A 25,764-nucleotide genomic window follows, 5' to 3' on the forward strand; every position below is an offset into this window, starting at 1 on the left:
TTTACTCACTCAATGTTGTGTCGACGTAGTGACACTAGGGGTTCCTATACGCAGCAGGCGCTGAACAACGTCACAAGGTACGGAGGAGCGGACATGAGCAAGCTGCTGCGTGCCTCACAGTGAACGCTCCACCACATCGTGACCTTCCAGCGAGTTAGGTAAGGCGTCTCCCTGGTCCCTTTCCTGGTTTTTTATTAAGCAATTTCCTGCCGAGCACCTGTTAGAATAGCGCAGGGGAAGTACTCTTCCCTCTCCAGCAGGGAGAGCACTAAGGAGACCACATCCTATTGGAGGGAGGATTACATGTGGAGAATACCTCATATGGACTTACAGATGGGGAAGTTCACACATGGAATGATGCTACTGGGGAGGGCCCTATCTACAGAGAGGGTACACAGCAACAGTGGCCGAGGTAGAGCGAAGCTCTGTCGAGGGGAAACCGAACAGTGGAAATGCATCATATGGTATTACCGAGGGGGGGAGCACCACGTATGGAGCCTTGAACCCAAGTACACAGGCTCACATGAAAAGGGGTATACCACGATTACTAGGCCAGACGGCATTAATCCTACACCGAGTTCATCACTGAACAGTGCTTTAGAAATAATAGAGGCGTCCAGTGTTCACCAGTTGCGGCGAACCGTTTTGGACAAGATAGCGCACATTATCACCTTGAAAGGGGAAAGGCGCTAATGAAAGCGATACACCTGTCTGGTTGCCTGGCCTAACTGTTGTTACCCTGCAACAATCGGGTCAAAACCGGTTCTATGTGCAGGTTTTATAACCTCACAAAGGTATTGGGTGTAGGCCATCCTGCTGCTCTGCATATGTCTGTTAGAGTGGCGCCCCTCACTAGGGCCCAGGAGGATGCAACACCTCTAGTGGAGTGTGCCCAGACTCCCAAGGGGCTCGGCATACCGCCTGCATCGTTCGTGAACTCTTCCGGGCAGAATGTGCGTGCTGGAGGATAAGAGGACAGCGGGACCTGAGCCAGTGGAAACATTCCCATATCCACATCCAGATCACACATGGTGCTCGCCGATCCAGCCATCTGAGTTTCAACTCAGGGTGGACCGGGTCGGAAAGCAGCCAAGATGGCTCTCTGGTTCACAAAGCAGGAAGATAGCCGTGACCGCAAAGTTCTCATGGGCATGTTCTCACAGAGAGAACATGACCCCTCCACAAAAGCTGCCTCTGCGTGCTGGCGACTCAAGCACTTGAGACGGATTTCGTGGCCATCCGGTGGGGAGAGATAACGGCCACCCCCAGTAGCACAAAAGCGAAAGGAAATCTTTAAAAAGATGCCAATCATTTGTGCGAGCTCCTTTTGTGAAAATATACTCTTTTGAGTAAACACCTGTGGACTCCACTGCCGAAGTGCCCAGGGGAACCACAACACTTGACCGTGTGAGGGTGACCGCTGATACGTGCTGTAATTCAAGCAGCAAATAGCGAGGTGATGGGATGAACACACATATGCGCTTGGCTCCGAAGAACAAGTCTCAATGAGTGGTGTACATCATCTCCTTTTATACCCATATGTCCGGACGGAGAGCGGCATGCAAATTCCACTTGCCAATATTCAATGGCCTTTTCTGAATAAAGAAAAGGTGATTTGGACTCTCAAGAGTGAACCCTTGGTGTCACTACTTCTACACAATGTCGAGTGAGTGACAGACAGTGAACAGGAAGCCACCTTAAGGTTATATTCTTCAGAAAATCATGATGTCCATTATTCACAGTGGCATGCATTTAAGCAAGAACTTGAGTTGTTTTTAGTGCAAAAAAAAAAAAAGTTGTGAATATGCATGCCACTGTCAACGAGCTTCTTTCAAAGCGCTCATGAATGCTCCATGGACGACAAGATATTCACTGAAAATTACATCAATTTAAATTTGTTTCTCACCAAAACCAATCCCATCTGATTGCCTTCAGAGGACTTGCAATGGACTGGACTATTTATAAGATACTTTTGCATCCTTTCAAGTTTGGCACTATGCACTGCCACTGTATTAAAACATTGGGCTGAGATAATCATTAAAAAATCCCCTTTTGTGTTCTGAATAAGAAAGAAAGTGATATGGGTTTGGAACATCATGAGGGTGAGTACAAAATGGCAGATTAAAAAAAAAGATATATTTTGGGGTGAACTATTCCTTTAAAGTTTTAAAATTCACCCCAGAAGTGAGCTATAATAAGTGTGAAAAAGCCTCCCTTTGGGTACATTTGGGGATGTATTAAAAAAAACAATTCATGAATATGTTTCGTAAAATTAACAAACTGCTAAATTGTTTCTTTTAGAGTAAGGGTTAGTCTAAAGTAATTGTAATTAGCTTTTTATAGAAACAATAGAAGTGTTTGACATAGTATATCTTCATTCATATAAGTGTGTGTGTTACTCACTGAGCATTGACTCAATGACGACCCTGAAGAGAGAGGCATTGTGTTGAGGCTTCCATTGTGCACACATGCTGGTACTGTGCACCTGGTATGTGTTGAGATGATTCACCCCCAGGAACACTGCAGCAGGAACAAGACAAAGAGTCAAATGTGAAATACACTGATACTTCTCACTTTTAACAAGTCTTAAAAGTGTGCAATTTCAGCTTCACTATCCTGATAGCACACGTACATCACCCAGACATCTATTTTATCTGAGTGTTTACATCTGGAAGATGTCTTTATTAGGCTGTTTGTAATTCATATAAGAAGTTTCCTCTCAGATGTCAATAAAACATTCAGCAGATGTCTTTGAGAATTATGATTTAGAATGTTGGTAAATCTGATCTTTTTAAGATGTTAAGGAGATGTTAATTAGAATGATATACTTTCCAGACAAATCATTCTTAAACAGACATCTCAGAGATGTATGTCTGCTACATTGTCTGGGTAGCATCACCAAACTGGAATTGTAAAAATGTTTATAAACAGGTGTCCTGAACATCCCCTTACCATTAACCATTGGCCAAACAAACAGCCCCACAACTAAACTCACACCATTAGTTGAGCCAATGTTTCCTGGTCAGGCTAGTGAGGATGCTCAAACAAAAAGAACCATGCACTGAGAGAGCCAGGGAACTGCTGTGTTTATCCATTTCATGGAAGTCAATTTATAAATGGCTTTGACTCTGCATATTAAGCTGGCAAAGGGGCAATTTAACATAAAAAAATAAAAATATTATACAAATCACCTCAAATATACTATGTCATTTTGATTGTCATGCAAATTTATATTGTGTACTGGAAAAGAATAGGATTTTTTGCAGTGTAGCATTTGAAAATGTATTTTTATAATAAACCTTTATGAATATTGTAAAGGGATTTAGACGGGCAAGGAGAGGCGAGAATTGGCTTGATAATATAAGTTAATATAAAACTGAAACAAAAGACACACCCCCCCCATTTAGCCTTAACAGACTGTAGGGGCAAGTGCTGTTAGTGAGCACCTATGACGGCCAGGACAGTACACGAGAGGGTGGGTGGCCAGCACCACACCCAATCGCCTTTGTCTCTCCAGTGGCAATGTTTTACACACCACACCAGGTACTCCGTTTAGGCTGAGTCAACCTAGGGGAGGCCCAGGACCAGTTCAGATAATCATCACTGGTGTTGGCCATGAGCGGGAATCGAACTCGGGTCACCAGGTTCGTAGCGCAGCTCGCTAACCGCTACACTACCTCTCTACCTCATGTACATGCCGGACACATCCCTCTCTGGGGCTTAATTAGCCTGATAAGGGACCGGGTGTGTATAATCACAACCCGGCCCCGCCCTCCGCCCTGCCACAAATATATACACTGATGTAAAAGGGAAGCCGTTAGCATTTGTTCTCTAATGTCATTGAGTCTAATGGTCTAAAATGAAAAGAAACACATGTACAACATGAATAGCTAATGATCCATGGAGCAGCCAGCAGTTTACCTTGTACTGCCTGTTATGCATTAAACCTAGGCTTCACTTCTCTTGGAAACCAACACCCCATTTCAGATTTCCTCAGATTTCTGATGAAATATTTTGATGGATTTCTGTGAGATGCTCTTTAAATTCTGCAAGTCATGCAAAACTAATGGATAGAAAAACATATCTGAGAGGAAAGTGTGAGGCTCAAACTGTATTCTTAACAAAGAGACCTTCCATCTGTGTGCCACAAATGGCCCTAACCACTATTTCTTTCTTTCTATTTCTTATTTGCCTTTGTGGAAACCACTCAAAATGTGCTGTGTGAAAGTAAACTAATTTGAAAGCAGAAAAATAGGCTTATTTTGGAATTATCACTTTTTTTCGGTCAGCATACTCTTAAAACAAAACAAAGCCACAACACATGGTCTGCATTAGTAGCACAAAACAATGCTCAACTTTGGACTCTCTACATTTTTGGATCACAAACATAATTGTGGCCATGTTGCAACAGATTGACTTCAACACATTTTTATACTGAAAACAATGACAAACGTTGTGGCAAACCCAAATTTAGCTTGTACTGGGAAAAGTCCATGTGGGAGAACATGATCATCTTTTAAGCCTTTATGGCAGATTCTAAATAGATTGCATCTAATTATGCAATCTAGCTGTCTTTTGCAATTCATGCTACACAATATAACATCATGTCAGTGGGGTTGTGACAAGGATATTCTGGTGAACATTAAAATGGAGTCTGTGGACAAACCACATGGTGCACAGTGGTATAGATTTGTTTAAGGTTTTGAATAATGCATGTGGTAAGCTTTCATCCTTATATAAACTATTTTAATTAAGTATATGCAAAAAATGCATCTGGCTGATAGTGTTAATACAAGGAGGCTGAAAAAAATCCATAATTGTGCATGCAATTATTCAAAGGTCAAACAGAAAACATATGAAATATTGATGGATCTTGTAGAACAGGCGGAATGAAGATGTCATTGTGTAGGGAGAGCTAATATAGGAGGTTCCTTTGAGAACTATGGAGTGTGAAAGAAATAATCATCCATGTCAGGGGCTGAGATCGACTGGAACTCCTTTAGCGCAACACTTTGTACATGCTTAATGACATTGCAGGTGTCATAACATCTACAATATGTCATACAGATTGAGTTGATGGTCTTTGTCCTTTGGTTAATAAACTCTAGATAGTTTCTGAGCAGCCATCAGGGATTGAGGATAACTATAAATGGGGTGGTGAAGCTTAGTGGAGCTGATAACCAAAAGGTTTTATGTTCAAGCAATGTTCCCTCAAAGTGTTGTTATTGTTTTGCAAAACTCTATTGGGTGGACCTTTCAGCATCGTAACAGTAACTTCTAGGTTACGGTTGTAACCCCCATTCCCTGATGGAGGGAACGAGATTTTGTGTCGATGAAGTGACACTAGGGGTATCTCTTGAGAGCCTCAGTTGCCTCTGAGTTTTGAGAAATGGTCAATGAGAATTGGCGAACAGAATTTGCATGTCCCTCCCCTGGACATACGGGTATAAAAGGAATGAATCGTGCATCTGTTTAGTCAGGTTTTGCACTGGGTCTAATAGGCCAGGCGAGGGCATTGATGACCTTGCACACAAGCCTCTGTTGGGGAAAACAAAGAGCTGCTCGGAATCATCTAGAACTCTGTGTGCGGTCTAAAATAGGTGTGCAAAGCATGTACCAGACACAGCAATGTGGCTGGGTCTGCCTCCTCCTGGGGCAGTCACTTGCAGGTTCACTGTCTGGCCCTGAAGGGGGGCCGTAGGAACCTTGGGCACGTAGCCTAGTCGGGGTCTTAGGATGAAGTGGTTCCAGGCAAGTGTCGCTGGCAGAGGGTGCTTGCAAGTCCCTGACCCCCTTGATGGAAGCGAGCGGAATCAGGAGGGCCATCTTCAGAGGGGGGCACATAGCTCGACTGACTCTAACGGCTCAAAGGGGGTTCTCCGAGGGACCACAGGGAGCACGGAGAGAACCCGTGAGGGGAACAGGCATGGCCTGGGAGGATTCAGCCTCCGGGTGCCTCTTAAGGGACCTGATGACCAGGTCTTGCTCGTAAAGTGTTTATGTAATATTATGTTGGGGAGCAAAATTGCATCCCGAAACAGCTGTTCTGAGGGAGAACTCAAAGCACTACCTCCATGTACCCGACTGGGGGTGGGAAAATTACTGAGGAGGAAGTCCTATGGAGGTGTCCTCTAGACTCGTCAGAACCGGCCCGCCAGGAGTCTGCAGTCGAAGGCATGGAGGCAAATTGACCGCGTCCCTGGTGCCGTGACTGTATGTTTTTGGCGTCAGACGGCCATGAGAACGATGTGTGTGGACAACGGTTAGGTGAATCAAGGAGTGAGGAAGCTGCGCTTTTGGATACCAAAGCCCAGTCTGGGTGTGGCAAAATGTTTCTAGTGGTCTAGAGGCCAGCTCTGTAGCAGCCATCTCGCTCCCTGAGTCGATCATCTCAGGAAATCTTGGGAGCATCCCTGAAGGTGTTTGTGAGACGGTGCATCAGCGTCCTGAAGGGAGCTCTATGCTGGAGCAGAGAGCTGGGCCCAGGTTGGGGCAGAGCTGCCTGAGCTTTCGCAGCCACTGTGGGACGCCCTCGGCAAACAGATGGGGTGCATGCTCTTGAGCGACAAGGAGGCATGATGTGATGTCTGTTTCTTTACAGCTGAAAACCGCTGGGCGAGGTCCTCATCAGCAGCGCCGAATAGGCTGGGCTGGGAGACGGGGGCGTTGAGAAAGTGGGCTTTGTCAGTATCCCACATTTAGACCAGGTACAGCCACAGTGGCTGTAAGCGGCGCCCTGACATGAGGAACTAATTGTCTAGCCGTGAGGGCTGGGGGGGTTGGACTTCCGGTCCAGCCCAACGCTCACGGCAGCCCGGGCACAAATGCCAGACATCTACACGTCGGGCTTAGAATGGGCGAGCAGACCTGAAGGTGACTGCCCAGTCGAGTCCTCAGTGTCAGACGCAACAACACTCCCGATGCAGCAGCGATATTCTCATCCATCTCGGGGGGGTCCAAGGGGTCAGACTGGCCGTGAGAGCTATGTAATAAATAGTTATGTAGTTCATGTTATATATAATATAATAATATCTAGAGGCCTTGTTTTCACAAGAAAAATAAAAAAACTCAAGATTTGTTTTTCGAAATCACAAAAGCGAGATTCAAAAATAAAAATCCATAGCCTCTGAGGGCTTCTGTGTGGCTACAAACTCTGTACTTGAACATATGTCATGAATTAATCAGTTCTGTGTATTTCCACACAAAATGTCTCACACTGAAAACACAGCAGACATTCGGAAGGACTCAAGAATTCAAGAATTTAAGAAATGAATGTCAACACAGCTGAATGCCAATTCTGAATGCTTCATATTTATGTCCACTGATTACTTTATCCTCCTACTCTACAGTATATAATGATCTAACAAAAGGTTTCTCTTTGATATCAGTCTGTCTGTCGCAGAGGCACTGTGTCTGGTTTATCTGACTTTGCTAAAAACAAGACAGTGGTGGCTCACATTCAGTTGGTGACACCATGCCTTTCTAATGGATGGCCTCGGCACTCCTGGAGAAAACATCTGTTTGCTTTTTGATGAAAATTGCTAAAGCATTGTACCTGCCGATATTACATTTATATGCAAAGGATTGTCATTACTGGAGCTATCCATCTGAATATTGATATACAGTATGTGTCAGCGTCTATCAAAGCAGCAGCTTCAGGTTTCATTAAGAGACTGAAGGGACAATTCTCACTAGTACATTTACATAGCGATATTATTGCTCCTGCGTATTATTATGGAAAAAATTTATTAGTTTGGAAGATCACAGAGGAAAGCGAATTACATAAACACAAAATCTGAAGTGGAGCACAACGATGGTGTGGTGTCAGGAATAAAATATAGATCTTACATTGAGTAGGACACACAAACAACCTAAATGTGTGCACATTTGTGTATGTGGATAGCTAATACATAATGGCCATGAGCGCTTCTTTTCAACCTCAGGATTTAAGGTTACAATTTATATGAATTAGAGCAGTCAGTAGATTAAATTATTTAATCATGATTAATCTCAGATTTTAAAAGTGCTGAAATTTGACTCTATATATACTTCTTTCCTGTCAAAATGCATTTATTACCTTCTTTGGAAAGAACAACACAGTATAACAAAACAATATGTAATAATAATGCTTTATTAACATTTTTCAAACTCCATAGTACAAAGACAGAAATTCACAAAAATAGAACCAATTGTAGTAACATTAAACATTTACCAAGGTCTAAGTTGGATGTTGACTGTTTGATAGAACTACAGTACTGTTATTTGCATTAAATCTCTTATACCCTCATCCTCCTCAATGTCTTTTCATTTTGAATATGGAATGCACATTATTTGTTTCAGGGCAGCAAGCATTGAACTCCATATGAAAAGCACATCTTGCTCTGATTTTAGTGTTGGCACTGCATATGGAAATACAATTAATCCGAATTGTCTGGCAATTATTATCTGATGCTTCAGAAACTTGGTGCAATGGGTACAAAATTGTAATTATGTTGCATTTGAGTGGAGCGTCAACAGGCCCTCCATGTGGTAAAATGCTGACTTCCATGAGACGCGAATAACTCCCATCAGTGTTTCTTTTATAAGAGATCTTCTCTCCAGCACAGACTCAATGTTGTGTGTTTGTTTGAAGTGTGTATATGAGTGTAATATTCCCGATGGACACATCACAAGGGTTCCATCCCTCTAACGAGTGTTTAGAACTCACACGGAGCTGAATAAAATGTCAAAATCTAATGTCAAATCATTACATGCCTTAATCGCGATTAAGAAAATATTTACACGTTACACATTTTTTATTATTCGTATGCGTGAATGTGTTAATGCCAACAGCATTAATGAATTAATTACATTTTACATTTTTTATAATCTTTTTTTACTTTCACTCTCATTAAAATTATTAAAATAGTTTCTGTGGTGTAAATATATTTTTTTATGAAAAAATATATTTATTCATTGTCTCACAATGAACATGTTCATAAAAGCTGACTGTATAGTAATTATAAAAGAATTAGTCATTTTGACTCATCACTCATTTATTTTGAAAAACTAAAAATCGTTGTTACAGTAAGGCACTTGCAACGGAAGTAAATAGGGCAAGTCCATAAATGTTAAAATACACATGTTTCAAAATCGTAGCCACAAGATTATACAAGTTAAATTGATTTTAGTGTTATAACATCAGGGATTTACTGGAGTTACAGCATATCCCAGAATACAAGGTGTACCATTGTTACATCATCATGACACAAAGTTGTAATATTCAACCTAATAAACCCCTAACATACGGTTAGTAAACAATTTTAGCACAATAAAAGCATGTTAACATGTATGATGTTCACGTCTTGTAAATAAACAGTATGTATTTTAATGTTTGGGACTGGCCCCATTCATTATGATTGCCTTATTGTAACCACAATATTTCTTTTCTTTTTTTTCTTCTTTTTTTTAATAGCAGGGATGCAAACTCATGAGAGATGGAAAAAGTGAGAAAGTCATACCAGGTGTACCAGGGGTATGTTTTCAGAGATTTGTTTGATGTATTTAAAGCTTTTTTAAGTGTTTAAGCTTAAAGAACCAATTTAAAGTTATTTTATTAACTAACTGCACAAGTAAAAGTAAGAAAAACTTATTAAAATTGTACCAAACAGTTTGGACAAATTAACTTCATTAAAGTGACTTTAGCCAAAAGGAGAGTAGTTTGCATCCCTGTAATAGGGACAAGTCAATGTTATTTTTTGTGTAACATCCATTTAGAAAAGTTTTAAATGTAGAAAAGCATGTCACACTGCAGTATAAGTATTTCATGTCAACTAAGTAGGCCTACGTGTATTTGTGTGGAGACTTACGTGTCCTGCCCTTGCCGGTGAGGGGTTGACTGGATCCACTGGTGTAGAATGCAATGACCTGGATACTGTACTCTGTGCCACTTAGCAGATTGAGGAGCCGCATGGTGTCCACATCATCCCCTACAAATGTCTCTAGAGCTCGACCTGGCACTGTACACAGAGCAGAGACAATAGATGGCAAACAATCTGAGTAACCTTACAATAAAAAGGTACCATAAAATAAGAGGCTGTTTTCTACATTTTTGTAGCATTTGATTTTTTTACTGCATTCTACTGTCAAATATTTTTGTTTAATGTATAGCTAAACTGTACAAAATACCCATTCATGAGTTATACGAGATGGATCCTGATCACCTGAGCTCCTCATCATTGTCTGGGTTTATATTGAGAAAACGAGCAGATAAATGCTCATTATTCAACATTGAGTCATGACAACTTGTAATAAATTCATACGAGATGGCTAAATCATAAGAATTGTACAAGCAGGGGGCCTGGGTATCTCAGCAAGTAAAGACAATGACTACCACCCCTGGAGTTGCAAGTTCGAATCCAGGGCATGCTCAGTGACTCTAGCCAAGTGTCCAAAGCAACCAAATTGGCCCGGTTGCTAGGGAGGGTACAGTCACATGGGGTAAACTCATCGTGGTTGCTATAATGTGGTTCAATCTTGGTGGGGCGCGTGGAGAGTTGTGTGTGTGTGGATGCCGAGGAGAATAGCATGAAGCCTCCACACGTGCTACATCTCTGCGGTAATGTGCTTAACAAGCCACGTGATAAGATGTGTGGGTTGACGGTCTCAGACGTGGAGGCAACTGAGATTCGTCCTCCACCACCAGGATTGAGGTAAGTCACTACACCACCACGAGGACCTAGAGCGCATTGGGAATTGGGCATTCCAATTTTGGGAGAAAAAGGGGAGAAAAAAAACAAAACAAAAAAAGTTGTATGGCTAAAAATGTACAACTTTCAGACTCACCAATCAACAAACAGAATTTCAAGGCGATATAATGCAGTGATCTGAGCTAGCCTCTTATCCCATTCTTCATTTTTAGAAAGTAAAAGTCTGTGAACAAATTTGGTTACTCATTCCACATTTATTTCTGCAATACAAATGGTTGTTTGTGGTAATGGGAGCGTGGCTGAGTGCTGGTTTGTAAATGGAGAGTGAGGACAGGATGAATGAATGGGAAGGACTCACACCTGTGTTTAATTTCTCTAACAGCTGTTCTGTGTTTCAGTAAGCGAACTCTCAGAGAGCACTGAGCATGTGTGTGCGCCACGGCTGAAAAGTCCAAAGTTTTCATTACAGTGTTTAAACCGGTTCCCGCTTCCTCCTGTCTACACCTACAAAAGACTGTGTTACATTGATATATGCCAAAAACCTGTCATATGCTTCCCTCATCTCGTTCGAAACCCCAATGTTTTCAATAATACAGTACGTCCCCTTTAAACACTCAAAATGAACACACACCAAAACCAAAGTGGCTACTGGAACTTTCCAACTAAAGAACACAGCACACCTTTAAGATCCTCATTGACATGTAGCGACTCTATAGTGAGATCACAGAAAAACTAAAAAGGAGACAGGAAAACAATGGGTGGATCTTTGGAAAACACACACACACACACACACACACACACACACACACACACACACACACACACACACACACACACACACAATTACACCTCACAAAGAAATGCAGACAGACAAACGGACAAAACAGAAAATGTGAGGGCGATGTATTAGCAGCTTGTTTAGAGCTGTTTGACAGGGCATTAAATGTAGGTGGAGAAGCCATTTCTCTTCAGCGCTGACTGGAGTATCATATCATTTAATGGAATAGAGGGCAGTGGAAAAGTGATATTTTTCTCTTCTGTGCTGCGGCCACATTAGTCTCTGTTTACAGTTGAATCTCAGACTGCAAATGGATGAATGGTCATTCAAAGCAGCAGACGTGGAGACAGATGTCTAATCTAGTGTAGAGTGCTGCAAGAGCCTTCAATGTGGTGTGTCTGGAATCTAGTGCTGCATTTTCAATAAATATCACACACTTCTACTGTTGCACCAATGGACGTACCCACCTTACTTCATGTGACAGACTATGTTCTTTTGGATTATGATGTGTGTGTGTGTGTGTGTGTGGGTGGTTTACAAGGACATATTTTTAGGTTACAAACTTGTAATTACAAGGGTATTATGCTATAAATGTCTTTTATGAGGACATTTCTAGTGTTCACATAACTAAAATAGCTTAAAAAACATACTAAATTGTGTTTTTTTGAAAATGTAAAAATGCAGAAAGTTTTTGTGAGTGGTTTTGGAGTAGGGTTATGAGATATCTATAGTTTGTACAGTATAAAAATCATTATGTCTGTGAAGAGTAAGGAGATAAGGATGGCAGCACACAAAGTGTGTGTGTGTGTGTGTGTGTGTGTGTGTGTGTGTGTGTGTGTGTGTGTGTGTGTGTGTGTGAGTACATACCAGAGATGGGCTGATAAATGACCTTGTAACCCAAAGTGGTGATTTGAGGGGTGTCCCAGCTGATGCGGAAGCTATTGTACCACTCCTCAGACACTCTAAGGTTACTGGGAGCAGATAATGCCACTAACCAATCAAAAGAAAGAAGACAGACACTATAAGGCACAAGTCCTATGTAACCTTTAAAGTCTTCATAAAAAGGGCAAGGGTTTTATTCCCTCTTTTTATTTTGCAATCATAAACGTATGATTATCCAGGATGATTTCATGAGCATTTGTTTAAATGCAATTAAATTACATTTTAGAGCATTTGGATAGATGCTGAAATGTACAATATTAGAGTATTTACTGTATCTTAAAAATAAGCACCGTTACATGTATACAGCTTTAAACAAGTAAAAATATTTACAAATACTCTGAAAATCCCTGAAGCTTTATGAGGATTCTGCTGTGGGTAAACAAGTTTAATACTCAGACACAATCTCGTGGTGGGAGTTTGGCAGAGAAATACTTTGTAATGGTATATTTAAGTATAAATGACATAAATATGGGACTTAAAAAAGGATCATCATTTCCACTCATATATACTGTACATTTACGCATTTGACAGACGGTGTAACATTGATGTATGTTTTACTCATTTCATAATTTGTGTGTGCGCTGTCGTAATTGTTCAGAAATTTCCAATTCTTTGAACCCCAAAGGATTCTGAAACATTTGTATGTCTCCATAGTCAAAACAGGGTTTAAGTTATTGATGCTATCAATATGTCAGTATTGTACAGTTTGGTGTAAACGAATGTAAACCTATTTTACAAACATACAAAATTAAATGTGTAGCTGAACAAATGTTACTTTGGTTTTTAAATAGCTTTTTATTGTTTACATTTAGCATTGTTTGTTTTCTGATATGAATTTGCACAACCATAACTTTACATTTCTTATTTATAATCAATGAAAAACAAGAATACTCCAGATCCACTAAAAGCATAGCCAAAGAAGATGACTCCTTTCTCACTACAGCCTCTTGTTTGTGTCCTTATTTCCCAGCATTCCCTTACAAAAGTCTGATTGGAGTAATATGCCCTGTGGAGGAGCAATTATGTTAAAACAATTGCTCCTCCATAGGGCATATTACTCCAATGATAATTCATTCAAAATTCAATCAGAAACAAGGACAAAGTTTTCAATGCTAAGACAGCTATCTCTGGCTTGAGACACTGGGCTGTAATTTTAATGTAATCACAGAGACAAAGTTGGATATAATCAGTCCATTCAAGGAAATCAAGCTGGTTTGATCAGTTCATAAGAGCAAGAACATGGATATGACTCATTATGTGTATTAATGAGGGAAATCAATATTATTCCACCGGTTTAAGAATGTGTTTTACAGGCTACAGGACTGAACATCTAACATCTAATCAGTGTTGGTGAGTAAACTAACTTGAAGTACCAATGCTTTTAAGTACCTATATTATTTTTAGAAAGATGACAGTAAATCAGCTGTTTTCAGCTGTAGCCTTTCCAGTAATGAGTAACTTTATTGGTGTAGATTAAAAAAACGGATGCTTAATTAAAAAAATTTGATTCACTGACTCATTTGTGTCGCTCCAAAGTGGAATTATACTTTTTTTTTAATAACATTATTCATATATTCATCAATATTCATTGCAAAAATTCAACAAAATAATCTAAATACTGCTGTTTTAAAACTTATTTTAACCAGTTAAATAAATTATGGTGTTTCTTGTTTTATTTGTGGTATTTTGTGTACTCCTTTCTAATTGAGATAATTGTTTTTGTGCCAGAAAAATACTGCTGATTCAATGCTGTTAGCTACTTTTAATTAGTAACTTGTTGAGTAGCTAACTACTTTTTTTTTAAAGTAATTTAAAGTAACTTGTCTTTAAATTAACTGCTTTAAATTATGAGTAACTTGTAGCTTGACAGCAGTTCCCCAAAATTGATGTGTACTTAGAGCTGTTATGTAAATTTATCTATTTTTGGCTCGAAAGTGCTATATCTGGTACAGCAAATCATCAGGTACAAGTTTATAGGAAAGCCAGCAAATTAGTAGGAGTTGGACTATAATACCATGTAATTATACCACAATAATGTGTAATTAGTGTAATTGCATCTGTTTTAAAAGGGTTTGAGAAGAACCCATAATCTGTTTAAGTTATTATAACTGCAGCAGCTGATACAGAAAGCACTTGTTAGCTCAGACTCACATGTTTTGCCAGAAGAGGCCATGGATAGTAAGGTGGACTCTCCATCTGCATAAATAGGGGTCACTGTGATCTTGTACTCTGTTTCTGAGAGGAGAGGTTGCAGGATCACTCTCATCCTGTTTTCCGGGACTAACACCTGCAGAGAAACACAACGTTCAACACCAGACAGACTTTCCCAGTGTTCCCAGCACAGAAACAGAAATCTACAAAATGTCCTGTTGCTCATCACAATCACAGCTGGTTAAGGAAAAAACATGAAAGACATTATTTTTGCTTTTGCTTTATGTCCCGGCTGGTTAGGACATAGTGTAAGCAGTGATTGTCAACAAAAAAGATAAACAATTATTGTTTGTTTCTGTATTGACCAAAAGACTGACAATCTGCAGTGATAGACCCTCTGCAGTGCAGCATCCTGCAGTACAACCCCTATTAGTGGAGCTGTCCACCAGATATGTGGTGCTGAAACCTGACTGCAGGAGGAAACTTTCTTTCTTTCTTTCTTTCTTTCTTTCTTTCTTTCTTTCTTTCTCATTTATTCATATGTATGTGATAATGATAATGGATAATTTCCCTTTTCCTAGTCCCATCTTCTTTTCTCCTTCTTTCAGCTTGACCTGTTGTGATTCTCTGGGAGAATAACAACCCAGGAGAGGTAGATACTCTGTACAGTCAGGGGCAAAGAGCCAACACAGAGTATGAATGAAACTTTAAGCCATGAAAGATCTAAAATTTTCCAGATCAAGTCTGTAGCAAATTCGGCCAAATTCCATGATAATTCTACATCAAATGAAGAAACATGCTTAAGTTCACCCCTGCAGTATGATTCTCCACTACAGCAAAGTCTATTTCAAGGCAAGTCATTCCACTTGGTGGAGATCTTGGGAATGCTCTCGGGCAGCTATTTTCTATGGATTCAAGTGGCATAAAATACAGCTACTTTCTACTTGAATAGGGAAAGATCTAAATCCTCAAAATGGTTGGTCAATGGTTGGTTAATGGTGTCATAAATTATGCTTCTTTAGCTCAGATCACCCTAAAAACTGCTATTATTCTGGCTGGCCCAGCTAGTGCGCAAGCACATTCCCATGTTAACTGACTTTGATTTTTAGCTTCAAGGCAGGACTTCCTTTTCTACACCTGCCATATAGGGTGTTCCAAATTCTCCCATTCATTTCTCAGACTAAATAGTCTCTGACAGCAGGAAGGGGTTTCAACTTCATGGATATTTACATAAAACAGTCACTTTGAGCTAGACATGTCCATGTAACACTGAGAAAAAACAAGATATGTCACTAAGAGTAAGCTAAAAGTGATGTGTGTATTTCTTTTGATGTAAAAAACATTATTCAATCCCAGCTTAATATGCATGATGTACCATTAAAAACAATGCTGTATCACTCAACGGCAGTTACAGTGAGGAATATGATAAGCCTGCAGTCAAACGGCACAGAAGTAATAGATAAATAATATTTTTTATAATGCAAAAGCAATATAGGTAACTTGATGAAATAACAGCCTTGCTGGGACACAAACAATACATGTGTGTCTTTATATTAAGAGAGTTGAGCTAAAATGTTTGAGTAGACAGGTAGCTGATGACAAACAGAACGAATGTTCTTGCGTTGTTGTAACTGGCTGTTGGCTCCATTAGTTGTGCTTTTCTGTGTGTGGTGGTTATGTTTACTCACTGTCTCCTCTGCATGGTCTGCACTGACATATGCCACTTTGTACTGCTTCACATCTGAGTCCAGCACCTCCCAGCTCACTTGTAGACTGAAGGGGGTCTCATCATCCACCCGCAGGTTAGTCACGCCCTGTCGAACAACTAGAAGAGAGATTTCACATCAGTTTCATTCTATCTGTCTGTCTGTCCGTCCATCCGTCCGTCCATATGTATATCTTTCTATCAAGCTATCTGTCTTTTTTCTTCCTTTTTTCAAATCTCAATAGGATGAAGTCACATTTGTCTCACTTGCTGTGGTGAAGGCGAGGGTGGTTGGAGCTGTGGTCCAGCCCACTGCAAAAAACAACAACAAAACAAGCAGCATGATTATATTATTACAAAAATAATTCACCATATTTGGAAATATGGACTTATATTCTTTTGTGCATTTGCTGCATCCTTGTTGAATGTCTGGATTATTTCTATGACAGTGTTGCTCCTTTTATACGCATAAAAAATGTGAGTCAGGATTTGGATGAAGGGTCAGTTAAATTATAAAGAATGTAAGCATTTTTATCTACTGAAATGCATATCTTGGCTTGTTGTAACAATGACTGTATCAGTATGCACTTCACTTCTACCGGTAGACATTATTAAATTAAATTAATTTATAAACCTTTTTCACAGACTGTGATGATGCATTTCCACCTTATTTAGTAGCATAAATCTAGAAAACTTTTTGATATGATCATTTTTAATATTGAGTGTAAGTTTATAACATTATGCTTTTTGTTATTTTACCCTTGAATTAGTGTCAAAAAAGGAATTACTACAGCTGTAAGGGGGTTTCGATTACAGCTGCTGAGAGAGTGACAGTAAATTTGGCATCTTCTCCCATTTCACTGTCTTAAATATTTTTTTCCAAACGTAATAACGTTCATTCAAACATAATAGTATATTTTTTCTTTTGGTCTTGGAGCAAATGGGTAAGAGCAAATAGTATTTGCTGTGATCTCCCATTCACTCCCATTCATTTCCATTCACCACTGTCGAAGTTTATACTGCAATAGTTTACTTCTGCGTTTCAAAACCCGGAGTGTGAAAAAGGTCTATTGAAACAAGAATTGAAACAACAAAATGAAAATATAACCAACATTAAAACGGGTCAAAAAAATGATATCAAATCCAAACATTTTACCCTCTCCAACTTCTTCCACCGGCCCCTCTTGCTGTGAGTTTGGACATGAACTTTATTACCACCTGCTGATGGAATCTCCAAACTTCAAATGTAAGAACTGAATTTAGACTTTGTACTGAAATTAGACGTGGTTTTGAAGTGTCTTACTGCAATTACCTATTCCTCAGGAAAATAGCAAATAGTACAATGCGCCACTTCATTAACATACAATACACCCACAGTTTGCGCACATACACCCACAGGGAGCGCAAATACTACCACCTACACCCACTTCCACTTTGCGCTGTCATGAAAATCGTGCATTGCGCGCAAATAGAGCCCCAAGTCTGAGGAATCATACAGTAGCTGCTTACAATACACAAACCATGAGCATACAATCAATATCATTATGATATTTTCAAAGCAGAGAATGATATTGTGATTTCTTACAAAATAATGACATGAAAGTAAAATTGTTAAATTACATTATTTCATCACTTACATGTGTTTTCTAACAAGATCACAGCAATGCTCTCTGTCTCGTCTTTATAGACGGCCGATAGTGACACCTTATAGTTTGTGAGAGGAGACAGGTTTTGAATCACATACGAGTCCACAGCTCCATTCAGCAGCATCTATGTAACACACAAATACAATCACATTCAGACAAGGTCCAAACTTGACACCTACCAAGCATCAAACGCAAGTCAAAAATCTACTTTTTTCAACTGCGAAAAAAGTCAAATTATAAGAATGAAAACTTGTCTTGCATATGATGCTACAAGTGACACAATGGCCTGTGCTGTTTGTCTCTAATATGAAAGAGAAACAAATGCTAAATAAATCAATTATCATAGGAGCAAATCTTTTCAATAAAATGTATGCAAAATACAGCTCTGGGCTGTCCCAGCAAACCCATCTGTGTAAATATGTGTTTCTGGGCTGACTCCACTACTAAGGGGCACAGAGCCCCAACCACATTCCCGTCAGCTTCTCAGCATGTTATTATTTTCTGCTCTGGTGGCTCTCTGTAAACATATCGACCTGTGGTGCTATCTGTGAAGAACAGCTGCCCTGACTCCTGGCCAGTAATAAAAACTTTCTCGGTCACACATCCCTGGCACACACAAACACACACTCATATTCGTGGTCATGCATGGCTGTGACTGGACGTGCTCAGTATGCTGGTGTGTTTGTGAGTGCTGTTGGCTGGTCATCTCTAATAGAGAGTAGCTGTTAGCCCAGGCCCCAGGTAAGGAGAAGGTATTGACTGACACATAAATCAATTTCAAGGACAGTATAAAAATCAGATTTCACTTTCTCTTTGTCAACATACATACAGTATAGACTTTCGCTTGAACAAAAACCGGGTAAAAGAAGTATAGAAACGCATTTACAGTAAGTCACGATGTAAAACATTTACGAAATCTCTGATATTTTTAGAACTGGTTTGTTAGTGTAAGCTACAGCACATTCTTGTTAAACAATACTTAATGTTCTTGCCAGTAACAAAAGATGCAAACGGTTCTTTTCATTATGAAAAGTAACTGCAAAGTGGACAGAATGTTTTGATAATAATACAAAAATAACACAAAAAATAAGAAAGTTTTTTTTGTAATATAACAATTTGTGCGGTTCTGGTTTAATCTGGAAAATTGGAATTGCAGCACAACTAATATTGTTCACTCCTTTATGATCAATCACAGATATTGTGTTTTTCCACTGTTTTAAGTAGCTTTGACTAAAAACACCAAACAGATAAACGCAAATCAAACTAATAAGCAAGGAAGTAGTATGCCCCCCAAATTGTCAACAATGATGTAAAAGAAAAATCCTATTTTTAGAATACATCCATGTTTATAATTATACTAAATGTCTGACCTCTCTCTCGTCTCCTCCTCCAGTTGCTGACCAGGCCAGCTTATAGAGCACCACATCCCTGGCAGGGTGTGACCATCTCATCTGGAGACTATCTGAGGTGACCTCAGTAGTCATCAGGCTGAATGGGGGTGGCACGAGCTCTGAGTGAGATAGGATGAAACAGTTGAGTAAACTTGAGTAAACAGTTTGAGAAACCTGTTTGGAAATAATCTATTTTTTGCCACTACAGAGGCCCAGCAATTACATACAGCTTTTAATGCTATTGAATATCAAATACAGTAAATACTAAACTAAAATATGTTTGCTTTATTGCAAAAAAAAAAAAAAAAGGATATAATTATTTTGTATTCAAAATACTTATTAATACAAACATATATTGCTATTTGTATTATTTTAAATCCTTTTAAGCTGTGTTTAAATCCTAATTATGTTAAGAAGGCATTAGTTTTGATTCAATGAATGAATCCTTGAATGCTCTCACCTCTGCAGAGACACAGACATAATCAGTTTGAAAAGAAAACAAATGCACTATAAATTTACACTGCATTATCTGATTACCATAATTACAATGTCAAGACATACACAGAACAATGAAACTCAGGAAAACTGTCTGTATCTATTCTAGGTTGCAGCAGCCAATGAATAATCACTGAAACTAGCAGGTGGAGAAAGACGCAAGAAAGTAATCCAGGATGGGCAAAGTGTCCATTCCTGTCTGATTTGAGGGCAAAGGAATAGAAATGCATTCCAACTGGGAGTAAATTGCAGACTTGTGTGCAGTGAAAATTTTAGATGTTCACTTGGAGGTGGAAAATACAGCAGAAACATATGCACACACATGTACATGTGAAATCAGCTCTTCTGTGAGTAGCCAACCTTTGTTTTATCCATGCTCATAATTGAATACCAATAAGCCTTGTCTCTTCTGTACTTATTTGCATAAACTCACACCCACTACCTAGTACAACATGCCCGCAATGGTAAAACAGAATTCCTAAAACACATTCAATTAATACCTTTAACCCTCATGTTCTAATTGTCATTTTAATAATAGCTTGAAAACTCAAACTTAATGTTAAAGAATCAGGTAGATAAGTCACCATTTTTGCTAATCTCATGAGAGCTGATTATAAACAAAATCTCAACTTGATAACAACCGGCTTACATAAAATTGTTACATTACTTATGTTTGGGGTCTCAGAGAACCCAGATATAAAACAATCCGATACATCCAATGGATTTCAAAAGCTTAGAATGAGAGTGGTGTACACATTGCAGGGATATTGTACCAGTTGTTTAATTTGCATTTGTTTTATTGTGTTTTTCTACAGTGTGTTTTTGCTGGAGTCAAATTGACCCAAAATCCTCCCAATATCCCCACCAAAAAATTACGCAACTAGAATGAAAAACATTCACAATTCTGAAATATGCATGTCTACTTTATCATAAAACAGAGGGATATAGGTGTCACGTATAGGACTCCTATAAGACTCTTATTTTGAAAATCTGTTTTCCTTCATTGTATCTCTGTTCCTGATTTCTTCCCCGACTGCTTCCCAGGTGTGTCTCATTTACCTTGTTAGTCTGTACGTGTATATATATATATATATATATATATATATATATATATATATATATATATATATATACCCTCATGTTCTTTGTACCTTTGTGAGTTCTTGTTTGTGTATCTCTTGAAATGGCTGTAGTGTTTGTTTCTTTATCTTCAAGTTTATGCCTTCCTTATTGTGCTATCTTCTTTTGGAGAATATCTGTGCTTAGATCCACTCTCTCTCATCTCGTCCCTCCACAAGTGTTACAGAAGAACTAACCTACAATATGGATCCAACAGAACAGACTGAGTGGCTTTCCCAAGAGTCCACTTCTGCAGCCGAAAATTGCTAAATGTTTGAAACTGGCCGCTCAATTGCATTGGCATGAGAGACCCCTCATGACCATGTTCAGGATGGGATTTAATGTGAGGAATCTAGTTCCTTTGGACTGTTGTCGTCAGTCTCTTCAGGATTTTATTGTTGAAATCACAAGGGCTGACCTTCTGATGGTCCTGGAGACACCCTCAACAGAGGCCCCTCTGCTCCTAGCTCTGGTGGTTCTGGAGACCCCCTCGACGGAGACCCTTTCGCTTCACACTCTTCCTCCAGGCGCTTCTCCTCCTGATTCTTCCACGGCTCTGCCCACTGAGGCTTCCACGGCTCTGCCAGCCGAGGATTCCACTGTTCTGCCTGCTCCGCCTACTGCCGCTATGTCTGCTCTGCCTACTGCGGCTCCGCTTCCTGGCAACCTTATGCCACCTGTGGCTCCGCCTCCAGAGATTCAATCCCATAAGAATACAGCAGCTCCGCCAGATCCTCCTCATCGGCTTCATCTGCTCCTCCTGAGATTCCAGCGGCTATGCCCACTCCTCCTCAATTGGCTTCATCCGCTCCTCCTCCTGAGACTCCAGAGGCTACACCTGCTCCTCCTCCAGCGGCTTCATCCTCTCCACCTCCTGAGCCTCCTGTGGCTCCACCTCCTGTGGCACCACCCCCTGAACATTCAGCTGTTCTACATCTTGAGCCTCCTGCGGCACTGCCCCCTAAACTTCCTGCTGCTCTGCCTCTTGAGCCTCCTGCGGCACCACCCCTGAACTTTCTGTGGCTCTGCCCCCTGAGCCCTTGCCTCCTGAAGCTCCGTCTCCTGAGACTCCATCCCTGGCTGCTCTGCCCTCGGAGTCTATACCTTCATTAGCCCTGCCCCCTGAGCCTCGTGTATCTTTGCCCCTGACCAGGGCTGGACTGGGAAGATAAATCGGCCCAGAATTTTACATGGCCATTTTGTTGTCTGTTATGCATAACGCAGCGGCTCATTTTAGCTTGTCATGGCCCATTCGGCACATTTCGCAGCCGACCCACCGGCCCACTCAGTTCTCCTGATGGCCAGTCCATCCCTGATCAGCCCCAAAGTGCCTCGGCCCACCGGGAAAATGCCCGTTATGCCAGATTACCAGTCCAGCCCTGTCTCTGTCCCTTGGACGGTTCCGTCCTGGTCTCCTGTTCCTCTGCCAGTTCCATCCTGGCATCCAGATATTCCACCAACTCCACCCAAACCACCACATACCGCTACTTTCCTGGAGCCACCTCCCAGGCCACTGGACCCTGCTCCCTTCCTGGAGCCGCCACCCAAACCACCAGACTCTGCTACCATACTCTTGTTCCTTTGTCCAATGTCGGTTCTTCTTCGTATGTAGTGCGTTTGTAGCCAGCATACTGCTGTTGTGTTTGTGTTACCTTCTTCATATTATTCCTTCATTGTTGTATCCCCTTATTTTGTTCATAATTAAAGTTCTGCTTTTGAATCCTCACTCTCTCACCTCATCTCTTCACAACCCGTGACAATAGTTTCAATAATATCTGCTTAATGTGTTTTGATTAGGTCAGAAAAACTTACTAAAATAATTTGGAAGGAAGATAAGAGGTTAATTACTTTTACATATACTGTATTTCTCTGGGGGTCTCTGGTAGCCCAAATAACAGAACATAAGTGTAAAGTAGTCAATGGCAGAGATGACATGATCTCACTTGTAGTGAATCCTCCACTGAGTGGCTCTGATTGGCCAGCATCATAAATAGCAAAAACTGCCACGGTGTACTCTGTTGAGGGTGACAAGTTCTTAAGGTACACATTGGTGACTGGACCCAACACCACCTAAAACAGACCACAGAAAATTAATGCAAGGTGCAATTAGCTATGTTGAATTAATTGTGGAACAAGTGTGTAAGTTATCGTTGCAATTAATACTTATTCGGAATGGAACAATTTGTAATTACTGCCATAAATATTAAAGTTAACACAGTCTCACACAAATTCTGATGGTAAAATGGGTGTGAGGTAATGTTTGTGTGTGTGTCTTAGTGCATGTTTGTTCAACAGAGAGAAACAAATGCATGTCATGTATTGTAGGTTCTGCTCTGGTGGTCACCTCATTGGTATGGACACCATCTGTCTTGATATACAGGACAAGGTAGCCCTTAACCTTACTGGACACTGCATCCCAGTTGAGTCGGACAGAGCTGTGGTCAACTTCAGTGATCTGCAGATTATGTGGAGGCCTCAGGTACACTGGACAAGATTAGACCAACTGTCAATTATACAGCCTCAATTGAGAGACAAGGTGCTTCTCTCATTCCTTAAAGGTGTACTATGTAATATTTAGTAGTGGCAGAGGTCTTAGGTTTCATTCCAAGGGGCCGAGGTTTGGCTGATTAGCATGGGTCATTTAGTCCCTGCTGGCAGATGTTGTAACTACAACATTCTGGGTGCAAAAGCCATCTTTGTCTATTGACGGCTATACAAAAGTAGCCCTGTTCAGACCAAAAGCTGTCTATTGACAGCTATACAAAAGTAGCCCTGTTCAGACCAAAAGCTATCATATGGCTTCAGAAGACTTGGAATATAGTCTGCAAGTTGTATGTACTATTTGGACTATGTGCATGGAATAGAATAACCAGCATGTTCTTTTTAAAATGTCTCCTTCTGTGTTCCATAGAAGAAAGAGAGGTTGAACATGTATGGAACAACACGAGGATAAGTTCATAATGACATAGTTCATTATTGGGTGAACTATCCCTTTTATATAATTATAAATTATTTAATTTTATACCACAGGTCTGTTAAATGCTTGATTCTGATTGGTTCACAGACATTTTAAGGTGTGCAATACTTTTTAAGTATTATATATACTATCTATAAAGTAGTTCCAGGTCTTGATCGTATAACGGTTCCATATCACTTCGCCAGATTATTTAAGTTATTTGAAAGAGCCCTACAGGCTACCACAACAAAATAAACAGTTAAAACAAAGACATTGGTTAAAGTTAAAAACATCAAACTATGTCTAAAATATACATTTATTTAAATTTAGGTTAAAAAGAGCCCTCGCGCTCCCTCGTATCACCCACACTTACACACGCACACACACACACACACACACACACACACACACACACACACACACACACACACACACACACACACACACACACACTAGCAGCAAAGCAGCACAAAATTAGTTGCTAGTTCTAAAATTGTGTTTCCGAATTAGCAACGAAGGGTTGAGCTGTATCAAAGCCAGATACAATTGATCAATACAACAGTTTCTATATTATTTGAGATATCTGTGTGAAAAACCCTCACGCTCCCCCTCCTCTCACACACACACCCACACACACTCTCGTTATGCACACATTTAAGGCCCAAACAGAAACAGAAGAGAAAAACAGAGTTGTCATGTCAGCACGCTCCTGCATCTCAGTGGGGATGAAAAAAGTTAAGGTTTACAATGGGAATATGGCGAAGTGCATCTTGCCGATTTTTAAGTGATGTTACGTCTGACGAGAGCTGCAACAAAAAAGGTAATCGCGGGAGCGATCTCTCAAATTTTTTGAGTTTCTATCTTTCGATCCCTCAAATACAAACTAACACACACATGCACAAATGCACTAACACACACACGCGTGCACAAGTGCACTACCTTATTACTGTTTAAGTCCTTGAGTAAAGCAGCGCAATCCTCCGTTGCTAGTTCTAACTTGCCGTTAGCAATGAAGGCTCGGACTGTATTAAAGTAAGATGCTGAATCGATGACGGAGGAAAGTAGTTCTTTAGGGATGAAAAACAGAAAATGTCTTGAAATAAAACCCTGAACTATGCCTTAAAATGTGGTAACCATGGTATAAGCGTAATAATTGACTCCAGCCCGTTGAATTGTTGAAAAATAATGCACACCAGGCACTTCGTGTCCGTTGCACCTCGGGTGTGCATTATTTTTCAACAATTCAATGGTCCGTTGTCAATTATTCCTTATGTAAACACTGGACATAATACGCAAAAAGTTAACAGCTCTTTTTTACCAGTGAATAGATGCTGTGATTTTTATTTAAAGATGAATGCTCACTGGTGGTCTCTTGAGCAGTAGCTGGATCACTGGCCTCCTCTCCAAACATGGCATAGACCGTCACGGAGTACTCTGTATCAGGAATCAAGCCCTTCAGTTCCACATAATTCACAGTCTCATCCACCTTCAGCTGCAACACAAAAACAGCAACACTTCAGAGCAGCAGAAAGGCTGCTGAAACACATATGAGAGTGTAGCCGAGGGAATTCAAACGTGAGGAATGTTTTTCTTCTTCTATTGGTCCCATGAAACGACTGTAACAGATCATGATAGTGTGGGCTTGATGTTTACACACACAGACACACACACACAAGACAATCTTTCTCACCTCTCTTTCATCTATATTGTCAGTGCTCAGTGGAGCGTACAGTATCATGTATCCAGAAGCCCCTTGTGCGTCCCTCCAGCGAGCTTTCATGCTATTGTCAGTCACGTCGTACAGTTCAAAATCACTCACTGTAGGTAGAGCCACTGAGATGCACATTTACAAACAAATCAGACATCCATACAAAACATAACATAGATGGACTC

The 25,764-nt window shown here is 40.3% G+C and overlaps 1 protein-coding gene across 4 annotated transcripts in view; it reads right to left on the bottom strand.

The window, feature by feature from the left end:
* Positions 1-25,764, bottom strand: part of LOC127658463 (collagen alpha-1(XIV) chain-like) — a 176,011-nt gene that overhangs the window by 92,576 nt on the left and 57,671 nt on the right. For all 4 annotated transcript variants that reach the window (XM_052147787.1, XM_052147788.1, XM_052147785.1 and 1 more), the window contains 12 exons: positions 25,562-25,704; positions 25,234-25,363; positions 23,260-23,399; positions 22,859-22,985; positions 19,281-19,420; positions 17,902-18,034; positions 16,532-16,576; positions 16,248-16,384; positions 14,560-14,695; positions 12,334-12,456; positions 9,849-9,998; positions 2,404-2,520 (listed from right to left, as the gene is read on the bottom strand). In XM_052147787.1, the coding sequence (XP_052003747.1) occupies positions 2,404-2,520; positions 9,849-9,998; positions 12,334-12,456; positions 14,560-14,695; positions 16,248-16,384; positions 16,532-16,576; positions 17,902-18,034; positions 19,281-19,420; positions 22,859-22,985; positions 23,260-23,399; positions 25,234-25,363; positions 25,562-25,704 (1,521 nt within the window). The remainder of the gene's footprint in view (positions 1-2,403; positions 2,521-9,848; positions 9,999-12,333; positions 12,457-14,559; positions 14,696-16,247; positions 16,385-16,531; positions 16,577-17,901; positions 18,035-19,280; positions 19,421-22,858; positions 22,986-23,259; positions 23,400-25,233; positions 25,364-25,561; positions 25,705-25,764) is intronic.

This window comes from Xyrauchen texanus, chromosome 17, assembly GCF_025860055.1.
Source record: "Xyrauchen texanus isolate HMW12.3.18 chromosome 17, RBS_HiC_50CHRs, whole genome shotgun sequence".
NCBI classification, from domain to species: domain Eukaryota; kingdom Metazoa; phylum Chordata; class Actinopteri; order Cypriniformes; family Catostomidae; genus Xyrauchen; species Xyrauchen texanus.